This window comes from Sarcophilus harrisii, chromosome 3 (assembly GCF_902635505.1).
Source record: "Sarcophilus harrisii chromosome 3, mSarHar1.11, whole genome shotgun sequence".
In the NCBI taxonomy this organism is placed as follows: domain Eukaryota; kingdom Metazoa; phylum Chordata; class Mammalia; order Dasyuromorphia; family Dasyuridae; genus Sarcophilus; species Sarcophilus harrisii.
In genome coordinates this window covers 542,911,900-542,926,204 of record NC_045428.1, presented here as the reverse complement: position 1 = coordinate 542,926,204, position 14,305 = coordinate 542,911,900, and the positions used below count along the sequence as shown (strand labels likewise).

The 14,305-nt window shown below is 52.3% G+C and overlaps 1 protein-coding gene across 1 annotated transcript; it reads left to right on the top strand.

Moving 5' to 3' along the window:
• Positions 1-521: 521 nt before the first annotated feature.
• Positions 522-3,915, top strand: POU3F1 (POU class 3 homeobox 1). The gene has a single exon (XM_031962187.1). It carries the CDS (start codon positions 552-554, stop codon positions 1,890-1,892), a length of 1,341 nt encoding a protein of 446 aa, XP_031818047.1. The 5' UTR covers positions 522-551; the 3' UTR covers positions 1,893-3,915.
• The last annotated feature ends 10,390 nt before the right edge of the window (positions 3,916-14,305 follow it).

Here is a 14,305-nt window from a genome sequence, read left to right as displayed (position 1 = left end):
AGAGACCGAACCTCCTTCTCCTGTCGTGCCCAGAAAGAGTTATCTGTACTCTCCCGGGTTCGTGGCTCATGGCCGTGGGCCTGTCCCGGGGTCTCCACTGCCTGTGGCAAGCAGGGCCCACGCTAAGAGTAGGGAGAGAAAAGCGGGGCGCGGTCCCCAGGCCACCCCCGCGCCTCTCTCCCACGTGGCGGCCGCGCCCCCGGGGGCGTGAATGTGAGTGTTAGGTGCGGGGAACCGGGGGGTGGGAAACAAGGGGGAGGTGGTGAATGAACCCCCTGCGGCCAATCAGCGGGACCGGCACGCGGGACCATCCGGAGCTGGAGACCAATGGTGAGGGGGAGGCCCGGGCCCGGCCGCCAGGCGAGAGGAAAGAAGGGGGGCGCCAGCCAAGGGCTTTGGGGGGGAACGGGAGGCGTGTCTGCGGCCAGCCAATGAGAAGCAGGAGGGGTGGGGCTCCGGAGTACAGAGCGGGTCCCGGCTTTAAGCCGGCGGAGCGGGGCGGCGGGGCCCGCAGACGGAGCAGCGGCGGAGGCAGCGGCGGCGGTGGCGGCATGGCCACCACCGCGCAGTACCTGCCGCGGGGCCCGGGCGGCGGGGCCGGGGGCGCCGGGCCGCTCATGCATCCGGATGCGGCGGCGGCGGCGGCCGCGGCGGCAGCGGCCGAAAGACTCCACGCGGGGGCCGCGTACCGCGAGGTACAGAAGCTGATGCACCACGAGTGGCTGGGAGCAAGCGCGGGGCACCCCGTGGGCCTGGCGCATCACCAGTGGCTACCGACGGGCGGCGGCGGCGGGAGCGACTGGGCAAGTGGCCCCCACTTGGACCACGGGAAGGGTGGAGGCGGCAGCCGTGGGGACGACGGCGGAGGCTTCCACGCGCGGCTGGTGCACCAGGGGGCGGCTCATGCGGGAGCGGCGTGGGCTCAAGGCGGGACACCTCACCACCTAGGCCCGGCCATGTCTCCGTCACCCGGGGCGGGCGGGGGCCACCAGCCCCAGCCTCTAGGGCTCTACGCGCAAGCGGCCGCCTATCCGGGAGCTGCCGGGGGCGGGGGCCTCGCGGGGATGCTAGCGGCTGGCGGGGGCGGCGCGGGCCCCGGCCTGCACCATGGGCTGCACGAAGACGGACACGAGGCGCAGCTGGAGCCGTCGCCGCCGCCCCACCTGGGTGGACACGGACATGGACATGCGGGTGGGCTCCATGCGGGTCACCTGCACCCGGGCGCCGGTGGCGGCGGCTCCTCCTCGGTCGGGGAGCACTCGGATGAGGACGCTCCGAGCTCCGACGACCTGGAGCAATTCGCCAAGCAGTTCAAACAGAGGCGCATCAAACTGGGCTTCACGCAGGCCGACGTTGGGCTAGCGCTGGGCACACTCTACGGGAATGTCTTCTCGCAGACCACCATCTGCCGCTTCGAGGCCCTGCAGCTCAGCTTCAAGAACATGTGTAAATTGAAGCCACTGCTGAACAAGTGGCTAGAGGAGACCGACTCTTCCACCGGCAGCCCCACCAACCTGGACAAGATCGCGGCGCAGGGACGCAAACGCAAGAAGCGCACGTCCATCGAGGTGGGCGTCAAGGGCGCTCTGGAGAGCCACTTCCTTAAGTGCCCCAAGCCGTCGGCTCACGAGATCACGGGCCTGGCCGACAGTCTGCAACTGGAGAAGGAGGTGGTGCGCGTCTGGTTCTGCAACCGGCGGCAGAAGGAGAAGCGCATGACCCCGGCCGCTGGCGCCGGCCACCCCCCTATGGACGACGTGTATGCGCCAGGTGAGCTGGGGCCCCCCGGGGCCGGTGGCGGGGGCGCTTCGCCGCCCTCAGCCCCGCCGCCTCCACCACCCGCCCCGCTGCACCATCACCACCACCACACACTGCAAGGATCCGTGCAGTGACCCCCCCTCACCCTGCGGGGCCCGGACTCGAGCCCCTTCCTTCTCTTCTGCCCACCGTGCCGACACCCCCCCCTCCAAAAAAAAAAAAAGGGAGCGGCCCCCGAGACAGCAAGACCTAGAGGGCAGTCGGGGGCTGATCTCGCCCGCAGCCCACGCGGACAGGACTTTTTGTTTGTTTGGATTTTACAATTTAAAAAAAAAAAGGCAAAGAAACTTTAAAAATAAATAAATAAATAACACGACCCCGAACCAGACGAACGAGGACCCGAAATTGTCTCGGAGATGGCGGACTGGAGGCGCAGCCTGGGCTGGAGCAGAGAGGAACCGAGACCCCGAGCCGACTTAATCAACTAGCCCGCCACCCACGGACCACCACCTCCATCCATCCCATTCCCGGCAGCCCTAATCCCCCAGACTCACAGGCAGGCGGGCGCGCACCCATCCCTTCCCTTTTTCCCTTTCCCCGGCTGTTTCGGGCGGGATCCCGGCAGCGTCCTCCCGGCAGCGACAGGTAACGCGATTAGGGGGAAGGGGGATCCCGGGGAGAGGGGCAGAGGAGAGGGCGCTCGCTGCACACACAAATACACATACTCTGTCACAGTGTTTTCGGGCACATTTACAAAATCCCACTTGCAATCACAAACACACACATACACTCAGCAACCTCCACAAAACAGTCATTCCTTTACGCAGGCACAGTCAGACACACGCTGAGGAACCTCCCCAGTTGAGGTCCCAGGAGCAGCGAGATCCCTAAAGGGTTAATGCCTGGGGGAGCTCCTGCACCCACGGAGAGGTGGGGTGTGGAGGGAGGGGATCTTATTTTTTCCCTCCACCTCTTTTCCTTCCCGAATCTTGGCCCCTCTCTCCCCAGTCGTCCTGGTCGGTGGGTGTTGTTTGGGGTGGGTTTTTTTTTAATGTTATGTTTTTATTTATTCGTTGAGATGTTTTTCGTTTTTGGTTTGCCAAACTCCGCTCGGGTCCTTAATTTAAATCGCTGTTTACTGTATTTATCGGGGCTCTCGACGACGGGCGGGAGGGCGCAGCAGGCGGCGGGGGAGCCCGGGAGAGGAGAGCCGAGTCTGTGTGTCTGTCACACAGGAAGTAGCCAAAGCTTTCATCTAGTCCTATCTATTCTCACACTCCCCCACTTCACCCCAGAAAACCGAAAACAAGAAAAGATGGATCGAAATCCCCAAACCCCGGGGATGCTTTCTGTTTCGTTTTATCCGAACCCGCATCTTTCTACACCCCTGCAGGTGGAGGGGGGCTCTATCATTCCCCTTTCTCTCCCCATCAGGGAGACTCTGAGGGCTGGGAACAGAAGACCTTCAGCCTCCTCAGTATCCCCACAACCACCCGGGGACCCCTTTGTCCCTATCCCATTTTGAAAACACTTTTTGGAAAAGTTAGATCCCTCTTATTATTGTTTTTAAACCCAGCGACAGAAACACCCCTCCCCCAATTTTCCTACCCCCAGACTCCCCTCAACTCCCTTTCTGCCCCCTTTAGTCCCTCCCCCAGCTGCAAATCTGGGGGCTTGGGAGCCCAGGGAAAGCTGGAAAAAAAAGTCCAGTCCCGCTTGGGGCGTTTGGGGGAGGCACTAGCCCTGTAAATATGTGAGATATGTATGCACAGGCCAGTGGTTGGAGGAAAAGGAGGAATCCGCTGTGCTGAACTTATCTTGGGGGCTTGGGGTTTTCCATCCTAGAGAATTTTGTACGCTGCCTAATCTGAAGAGGATATTTTAATATGATTTCCGGATTTCTGACCGGTCCTATTTATTTTCTGGATGTGTCTGGAACTTCCCCTTCTTCCCTTCCCTTCCTCGCCCCATGCCCTTCCCCCAGTTCTAGGTCGGTTTGTTACAGTTTAAAGTTTAATTTTATTATTTTTATTAATTTTTGGACAACATTTTGGTGCATTCTGTATTTTAATTTCTAAAAATTGTAGACTGGGAAGTTCCCCCCCTTTATATTTATGTTATAGTAAATATTTTATTACTCATAAAACATGTACCCCATGGCTGTGTCCTGTCCTCTTTGCTGTAGCAGGGGCTGGGATGGGTGGCATGGGTACCATGGGCATGAATCGGAACCTGGGACAGGGGGTGTCATTCCCATGCACGGTAGGACTCGTAGTCTGGGGTTCCACTGGTTATTTCCAGAAATCCCCCAACCTCCTCAGCCTATCTTGTGCTCAAGGCCGCGAGCCCGGAAGCCTGGTCTGAGACCGGAGAAAGCCCAATACTGCTCAGACCGGCTTCTCCTGAAAGGAGATTGAGCTCAGCGCCTACTTAACAGTATTAGAAACCAGAGTCTCAAATGGGAGGCTTAAAAAGACAAAGCTACACCAAATTTCCCCTCTGGATTTGAAGGCCCTAAAAAGGATTTGTCTTCAATTCTTAATACTCTGTCCCAGAAAACTGAGCAGACAGACTTTGAGGGGCCAAGCAACTGGCTGGCCCCAGTCTGCAACTCTGAACCCCTCAGGCCACACCTACCAGAATCTAAACAAAAGCAACTTCATGGTGCTCTCACCTTCCTTGTCTGCTTCGGGTCCTGGGAAAGTCTCTTCTTTGGGGAGTCATGGGAGAATTGAAAAATTCTCACATCCCCAGGCCACTGGCATCCTCAAGTTCTCCTAGGCCTACTTCCACTTTTTAAAATGGAAAGCAAGTTGGCTCTTAGAGTTTCCCATGCCTCGGCAGCTCAGCTGGAGGGGTTAGAATGCTGACAAGCCTTCAAACTCCTAGAATCCATCACCCCTAACCTAGACTTTCATTCTTTTTTTCCATAGTCTTGCTCCTCTAGCTTTGTAGTTAGAAGCAAAATGCCTGTGTTTGATTCCCATCTGAATGGATTTTTTTTTAATTTACTGGGGTATTTGAGTGTAAAGGGCCAACTTGTGTCTTCATACCCGGGTTCTTTTCCAGGCTTTCTGGTTGAAGAGAAGGTCTGAAGAGCAGATCCCCAGTTTCCATTGATGCTTTTCTCCAAACTCTGGGTACCCAGGGAATAGGAATAGAGAGATGGCAAAGAGACAGGAGACTAAAAAAGCATTTATTAATCTCCTATGTGCTAGACACTGTGCTAATGAGCACTTTACAAATAGTATCTTATTTGATTTGATTCGAGGGGGAACATAAACACTTGCTAATGAATCTAGGAGACCCTTCCTAAGCCCTTAGCACAGGAAGCCCTTAAGAGCAGCTGCCTGAGTATTGATGAAGCTTAGATATTTGTAACAGGACAATATGTAGGGTCAGCGACCGGAACTTCAAAAGAGCTGGGAAATTAGAAGGCTTAGTATCCAAAATCCTGTCATTTGGAGCCCCCAAACAGTTTCACCAAAGCCCTTTAGCAAAGATTGGACAAAAGTCTTAAATTCATAAAAAGTCTCAATATTCTTTCAAATGTATGTCTTTCTTTTCTCGAGAAGCCTGGAGTAACAGTAATATTTTTCTTACTGTCACTTTTTTTCATCTTTAGCCCTAAAAAAGAAGTGTGTGTGTCTGTGTGTGTGTGTCTGTGTGTGTGTGTGTGTGTCTGTGTGTGTGTGTGTGTGACAGTAACAGCCAGGGCCCCTTTACAGTGCTCCATCCTTCCAACCGTAGCCAGGTGGGTGGCCTTGGAACTTATTTCTTCACCAGAGAAGTGGGGGGGGGGGGGTTGAAGAGACAAATGACTGAAACTGGGGTGGTTTAATTTATTCTTGTTTAACTTCCACTGTCCCCTCATATAGCAAAGGTCTAGCATAGGGGCAGAGAAAGACTTTTTCTCTTTTTTATACTTCCTCTTACTTTGGGATGTATTTCCTAAGTGACCTTTGAGCTCTGTTTCAGGTCAAGAGGCCATTGCTCACCCACCAAAGATTTTGAGGCTTTCTCCTCAATACAAAGACCTTAGCTGGTATTTTCAAAGCTTCCAACTCAGACTCTCTGTTTCTTTTTTGTCCTTTTTCTCGTGAGGTCTCGGCTTTGTAGACGACCAACATAGACGCTCAACAGCCGTCCCAGGGCCTGAAATTATTGGTGTGCATGGGGGGAACAGGCAGGCTGAGTCAGTGATGGGACAATGAAATCCCTAAATTGACTTTCCTTCCTTGGCCCAGAAAACACTAGCCAATTGGTACCAGATCCCTGGCACCAGCAGGGCCCTAGAGCAAACCGAGGTTTCTTTGGTCTGAATATTTCACTCAGAATTATTTCTTTGTTTTGCCCCCTTTCTTTTGATTTTTTTCCCCTTCTCTCTTGCTTTGTGTCTCTATCCCTGGGCCAGGATGGGAAATGACCTAGAAGGGTCTTAGAAGAGGACAATAGGGTGCTACCAGTGGATCCCCTTCTCTTGGGCCACAAGGCCAGTTTGGAGGGAGGATAAGAGCGCTGCTGGAAAGAAGATATAGAGACTCTTCTCATTTGAAGAGGACGAAGGAACTGAGAATGTTTCCCGGGTCTAGCTTCCCCTCCCGATTTCTGCTTGCTTTCTTAAATTGCCTGGTTAATCCTTTGCAAGAGTTTAGGTTTACCCTTTTGAACAACCCGACCTGCAAAAAAGCAACAGAACGGGAACTATCCAGAGGGAAAGTCCAAGTCAGAGCCAAGCTGGAGTTATAATTTTTTTTTTTAAAGGACACTGAGAAAATACCCTGATGGTTGGGGAACCGTGAGGATTTCTCCAAATAAGACACAATCCGTCATCCCCGGACACCCACTGTGTACCTAGTGACCCTCATCTTCTGTTGGCCTTTTAACTCCCCAGTTGGGAGCAGACCAAATTCACTAGAATTTTCCTGGACGTTGGGGTGAGCGAGATGGGAGTTGTTTTTCCACAGGGTGTTTTTTTTCCTTGGATCAGGGGTCAGGCAGACAGGCAGGTACCAGCCCCTACTCCTCCTGCCCAGCAATGTCTCTGCCGGGGTATTGGTATGCACATGGCTGCGTGTCTGTGCATGGATGTGTCTGTGTGTGCACACACTCACCTTCCCGGGAAGCCTCTCATTCTTTCCCAAATACTCAGATGTCCCTGGGCTCTGACACACAGCGAAATTTCCTCAGCAAAAAGATTTCCCTCTCAGATTTTTTAAAAATATCAATTATACCCATTAAGAGGTAGGCCAGCTTAAGAAATAAGAGGCTTTAGTCCACTGTGCATGTATGTAAATATGCATCCTCTGTTGGTGTGGTTCTGCGTTCATGTGGAGATATGGGGATGAGTCTCTGAATTTTGTGTGTGCATTAATCTCTGTCCATATGACATCAATCAGGAAGTATTCATTAAGTACCTACTATGAGGTAGGTGCTGAGGACGCAGGTACAAAGAGGGAAACTCTCCCTTCGCGCAAATAGCCCGGGCGAGAGGGAGGGTCTCTTAGTGTTTCTGCCGATGGGGTTGGGGGTACATTGGCAAGTGGCGTGTGCGCTCACGAGTCTGCCTGGAGTGTCTGGACATCCATGATTTTGCATGTATTTCTGAACAGTGGTGTGTGTGTGTGTGTGTATGTGTGTGTGTGTGAATATAGGAGAAGATGGGTCCCACGGTACCAGCACAAATCGGAAGGGGCAGGAGGGTGAAAGAAAGCAGTGGGAAAAACCTCAGGGCTTTGAAAAGGTTAATGTTCTATTCCCAGACCTGCAGCTATCGCCTTTGGGAGATGGAAAGGCAGCATTCACCAAAAGAAGGCAATCTGAATTGGCTCAGAGTCCTTTCCGTCACTAAGAAGTGGGACTGGGGATGCAGGTTTGGTAGCCATGTTTATGTGTGTGTGTGGACCCTCCAACCCCTGCAAAGAGCCCGAGCCGATATCCAGCAGAGAGCTCTATCTGAGGGTCTCCTGGCCCATCGCTGAGGGAGGCTCAGACCCATGGGATGCTCCATGAGCTGCAGTCCCTCGGTGGCCGGGGCTCCTGCCCGGTGGTGATTTTGCATTTGCTGCTGTTTCTCATCTCACCCCGGGGCCACATTCAAGCAGACTGGCCCCTTCGGGGGCTCACCTGTCTCCAGGCAGCTTCTTCCCAGGCTGGAAGTTGTCTGCAAAAGGGCATAGCCGAGAGGGGCAAGGGTTGCTTGGAGGTCTGTTTAATGATTGCCTCGGAAGGCATTCAGACTGGCTGTGTCTGCTCCGACCTCCCCTCCCCTCCCTTTCCCTGGCCATGGTTCTGAGTGAGGGGGGATGGGAGAGAATCCCCCAGACGGAAGTGGGTTTGGCCCCCACCATTCTCCCCGTCCCCTTTTCTGATTCTGGGCCACTGGGGCCTCTGCGTAGGGTCTGTAGCTGCTCCTCAGTTTGCCAAAGTACCTCCCGATTGTGGTGGACTGAAAGTCCTTCTTGGAGTGAGGCAGCAGGGCACCGGGGCTCCCCGCTCTGCACCGATCCGCTCCCCTCCAGCCTCCCAGGACTCTTGTGGGAGAGGACTGCCCTCTATTGGTCTTTGAGCCGGGGGAATGTAGGAGCCGAGCTTTCCAGAGATAAAGAGATGGTTGGGGTGGTGGGGAAAATACACCTGCTCCCAAGCCTTGTCCCCCAGGGGAACAGCCCCAGCCCCGGCACCCGACCCCGCTCCCTCCTACACGCAGCCCCTCGGACTCTGCCCAGGCCTTTTGAACACAATTTGTGGGTCTTACACGCACGTGGCCCATGGTAACAATGGGTGGTCAGAGCCGGACTTACTCAAAGGCTGTGAGCAGGGAGGTTCCAGTCCCTGAAACTTGTCATCGAACTGGTGTTTATCCCGTTGTCGAGGACCCAGTCTCTGAAGATTTCTAACAACTTATACGTTATTGGGTGGGCTGGTACCAACCTTGGGTGGCCCTCTCCACTACCGCCACTTCTGAGCCCCCCTCGGCTAATTGGCAGAGCAGTGTGAACGCGCATGTGTGCAATCTTGTTTCTTAAACCTATACCTCCGCATATACACATGCACGTGTACATGCAAACAGACACACACAGAGCAAAAAACTGTCTATTTGTGTCCCCACAAGCTCACTGCCTCACATAAAATATAAATCATGTAAACACACTCGGGCTGGAAGCACACCCGCGGACGGGCCCTTGAGCACGCGGTTGTGGCCCATCGTTGTGTAGCGTCGTGTGCCCCCCGCACACACACACTCTCACACAATCCTCCCCTCCACAGTCCGTTCACACCCTGGCAAAATCGCCTCTCAGTCTGTTCCAGTCAGTCACACGCCTGTCAGACTGTCACCAACACGCACACTGACAGACACACACACACACAGATGAGTGCCTCGGGTGCCCGCGTGTGGCCCCCCGTGGGCGCCCACTGTCACCCCCCACACACCCTCCCCGGTCACACAGCTGGTCACGCCATCGAGATCCCAGTCTCACAAAGTCACAAGTTCACACAGTCGCACTCACACGGCAGCACAGCACACACGCTCGCTCGCAGGTGCTCTCACACATCCCCGGTGTTCTGCCGGGCCCAGCCGCCTCTCTCTGGCCATCGCCCCCTGCCCGCTCGCCAGGGGATGGTCCCCCGGACCCCCGGGCTTCGGAGCTGCTTCTCTGAGCCGCCACTGGGTACGGCTGCTTATTACCAGGCTACAGAGAAAGAACTGAGGCATATGGTCTCATACACAAGAAATAATGTTCATGTTAAATCAGACCTCATGCATAATGCATAACGCCTGGTGCCTGATCTCACATTATTTTGGGTGTTCGTCAAAATCAGTGTTATTTCTTGTAAGCTCTCCTGAAAGATGGGGAGGTGGGGGGTAAAGGCGTTGGCTAATTACCCACACTGTATCATGGACACACAGCTGAAAATGTTCCCTGCCAAGGGGGCCTCTCACTCCTGAGCCCACGGAGATGTCTCCCCATCTCTGTCTCTGTGGCCCGTGTCTCTGGGAGCAGCGACTGCTCTGCAGCTCAATGTCTGCAGCCCTGGATGGGCCATCATGAAGCTCTCTGCCTGACCATGTGTGTGAGTGTGTGTGTGTGTGTGTGTGAGAGAGTATATGTGTGTGTGAGTGTATATGTGTGTGAGGGGTGTGTGTGTGTGTGTGTGTGTATGTGTAAATGTGAGGGGTGTGTGAGTGTGTGTGAGTGTATGAGTGTGTGTGAGTGTGTATGTGCGTGTATATATGTGAGTGTGTACGTGTGTGTGTGTGTGTGTGTGTCTGCCCTTTTCTCTGGCTTTCCCAAGGAAAGGGGGAAAGTAGGTTTCTGTTGATGAGAAGAGAAGAGCTCAGTGTATCATTCTGAATCCTCCCGTTTACTGGGCTCCTGGTCCCCGGAGGGCTGGGGGACTTGCAGCCTCTGCTTCTGCTCTCACACCCGATTCATTTGCCGTTTCATGAACTCCCCGTTGATTCATCGCCTCCCCAAGTCAATGACTCACTCCTGATGGCTTTTCAGAATTTCTTTTTCAAAGGCTCCTGATTATTCAGGCTTTCAACGGAGGCGACCTGGAGCTGAAGCTGCTGCCTGGTGAGCGAGCTAGCGGTGGGCTGGTGTACAGCAGGATGGGGAATGGGGGAGAGCCCCGTCATCCATCCCAGGCCATCGCTCGGGCGGAGCCAGGACAGGGGAACACAGGCAGGAGCCCTTGTCCTTGTCCCGAGGCTCTGGGGTTGCAACCGTGTTAATAGCAGCTCTTTTGTGCTTGCGTGGCACATGATCTCATTAGAACTTCACAGATCTGTCAGCAGGAACACGAATCAGCATTCCCATTTTACAGGTTTGGCTTCAGAGCCTCGGAGAAGCCTTCCCTCCCGACACACAAAACAAACAGGAGAGCCAGAACTCTCACCCAGGTCATTTCTCCCGGGGCCCCCCAGGACTCTTCCCATCAAACTATTGATCAAACGGCGTTGGGCAGTGTGGAGACAGTGCTGGGACACACTGGGAGTCACAAGACTTTGGATCTTAGCCCTACCCTTGCTACCCATGATCCTCAAGTTGTTTAACTGATCGAGTCTCAGTTTCCTTATAGGGAAAGCTCAGGGAGTTGGATTTGATGATCCTGTAAGTGCCCTTATATCTATCATTCTATGAATCAGTCAGAACACTGGCCCAGACCCAAATCTCCCCGGCCATTGGAAACTACCAGGCTAAGACAGACACACACAAGGCATGTTGGTGACAACAGCCTGGGAATATTCACCGCAGAGATGACTGGAAAGGGTCACGTTTCTTCACCTAGTTCAAGGGTCAGGCGTAGTTGGAAACAAGTCTGAAGGTGGGCTATGACTTATTCCAGAAGGAGGAAGAATTCCCAGAGCTGCTGAAATGTCAGGTGTGGTGCAACGAAATGTAGAGAAGGTGAGGAATGGGGGAGGGGGCACCACCCCACCTTCCCTAAAGATTTTTACAGAGAAGCAATGTCTTTGTTCTTCTGGGATCAGAAAGGCCCCGAGACTGGGGATAGACACATTTGAGATACCCCCAGCTTTAGCCTCTAGCTATTAAACACCAATGAAGTCTCTCCATCAGTAAAGTGACTTGTTGGTCTTAGGTGGGATAAAGCCACATTTCTCTCATATGGTCTGCAGCATCGCTTTAAATAGACAACACATCTATATCAAGTAGAAAAAAGATGTTCATAATTAGAAGAGGGGAGGGGGTCGCAGAGGAGGAAAATGGGAAGTAGAGGATGATCAGTAGCTATCATTTGTTGCTCTAGAACAGGGGTCCTCAAACTAGGGCCCGCGGGCCAGATGCGGCAACTGAGAACCATTATCCCCCTCACCCAGGGCTATGAAGTTTCTTTATTTAAAGGTCCACAAAACAAAGTTTTTGTTTTTACCATTGTCCGGCCCTCCAACAGTCTGAGGGATAGTAAACTGGCCCCCTATTTAAAAAGTTTGAGGACCCCTGCTCTAGAACATATAGATGTGTCAGGATTTCAGGCTCTCCCCATAAGCACATCCCCAGGGACACTAGGATAACATGTCATATCAAGGAACCTCTTGACTTCATCTTTTGCTGAGAACAGTGAGCAACCAACCTTAGATCCCTGTGTACTTCCCCATGTAGGTCATGGGGCATCCCAATTGTTCCCTCCCAACAAAGGACCCTACCTCACTAGCGCTGCCTCAGTCCTCCAGGAATGCTTCTTCCCAGCAAATACAGAAAAAGCTGCCCCCAGAAAGGAGGCTGCTCATCTCAGCACCATAATGAGCTAATTTTGAGCCCGAGGCAAGAATATAAAATTGCCCCCTTTCCCTCCCCCACCTTGAGCTTAAGAAAGTAGATGCATATTTTACCTTCTGTTTTTCTCTGCTTTCCCACTCCAGCCATCTAGCCCACCTAAAGCTCCTTCACTCCCTCCTTCACTAAGTCAGTGCTTCCTAAGTATCAGCTATATACACAATATCTTATTATTTCAAATGAAATAATTTCTATATGGGCAGCTGGGTAGCATAGTAGTTAGAGCACCGACCCTGCAATCAGGAGGACCTGAATTCAAATGCGAACTCAGAAACTAGCTGTGTGACCCTGGACAAGTCACTTACCCCGATTGCCTGGAGAAGGGAGAAGATAATATTTATAAAGTTCTTAGCACAAGGCCTGGCACACTGTAGGTGCTTAATAAATGCTTATTTCCTTCCCCTCCTAACCCTATATTTAATGTCAGAGGACAAAGGCGAAAACTGACACTTATCACTGCCCACATAGAGCTGATATTCTAATACAGAGGATCATAGTGTCAGAGGAAACGGGAAGGTAGATCTCTGCTCCATCTTCTCCAGATGCTGAACAAAGCAGCCCCTACACAGGAAGGGAAGCAATCTGGCCTAAGTGCTATCCTCTGTTCTTGTCCCTGGGGACCTCCAGCCCAGGAAAAGAATCAAAGTTCTCAACAAGTCTCCTTTCTCCCCAAATTCTTGTCATCAGATACAAGGCAACCCCAAAAGTGGGGAGCTAGAGAGCCATGGATGGAGAGCTGGGTCCAGGGCACATTGAGCCCTTTTCCCTTCTTTACACCTTCCCTGGCCTTCCCTTTCCCCTTAAGAACAATAAGGATTAACTATATTTATGTAGCACTTTATTATCGCTTGGGACACATTGTTTGGCTTCTAATAATCTTAACTCAGTAAGGTGAGTGGTCCAGTGGGAAGAGCCCTTTGCAGGCAGAGAACATGAGTACAATCTTGGCTCTGAACATCTGCAGGACTCTGGGTCTCAGTTTCCTGATCTGTACAATGGACTTCTTAAGTGTCCAACATCCCTTCTAGTATTAAATCTACGCAACCAAGTGACAAAAGTTATGCCCGTTTTTACAAATGAGAAAACCGGGACACAGATTCAGATTCCAATCCCATCACTGCCCACTTCAGCACAAAGCAGACCACATCTCTAGCCTCTAGAGGAGTTCTAGCAAAGGGAACCTTCTCCGAAATGTCCCATACTGGCAAATTTTCAGAGGCCCTCTCCCCTTTGATCCATCTGCTCTACGCGTCACCAGCAAACCCCAACAGTGAGCTCAAGGAGAAGGACTTGGGACACCAGGGTCCGATTCTCCTGTGAACCTGCTGGGAAATATTGGTTGAATGACTTCTCCTTCTGCCCTTCAATCCTAGGGGAGAGCCTATGAGATCATAGGGGGTGATCTTTAAAAGAAAGAACTGGCACAGACCCACATCTCCAGGAGACCTGCATGATCCTAAACAGCTCTTTGCTTCAGGCCGTACACCAGGGTCCTAAAGAAAGTCTGTGTGCTGCCTGCAGTCTGAGCCCCCTTGCAGAATTCTGTTAAGGACTTAAGAGACTGACAAATCCGAAGGCTGTTAGCAATGGAGGAAGAAAGAACTCAAGAAGCAATCAGCAATCAGCAAGTATTTATCAATCACCTGTTGTGTGCCGGTCACTAAGCTAAATCCTGGGGACATAAAGAAAAAGGTTAAAATTGCTGCCTCAAGGAGCCAGGGAGATAAAACATCCAGAAATATATGTACAGAACACAGACAAAATAAATGCAGTAAGTTTGGTGGGGTGTGAAGAGTCATTAACAAGATCCATAAACGGAACAGAGTTTTGAGGGAAAGGGATGATTCTCAGAGGCAGAAAGTAAGGTGGGAATCCAGTTATGGAGAACAAGCCAGTACAAAGACACATAAAGAGACCAATTTGGCTGGATTGTAGAGAGCAGGGATATAGTCTGTGCCATAGACTCAGCCTCTCATGCTTCAGTTTCTCTACCTGAGACCTGCTTCTGAGATTCCCCAGAGAATACAATTCATTTCAATAGCTCTCCTAATTTGAGCATAGTGCTGGAGACAGCACGAAGAAAAACAGAAAGTTTGCATAAAAGTGTGGTCTCTGACCTCCCAGGATAAGGATGAAGCAGCTGAGGAGTAAAAATTGCCAGCCTGGAAGCAGGATAACCTATTCAAAACCAGCTTCAGGTACTTACTAGCTTTGTGAACCTGGGCAAGTCATTTATTCTCCGT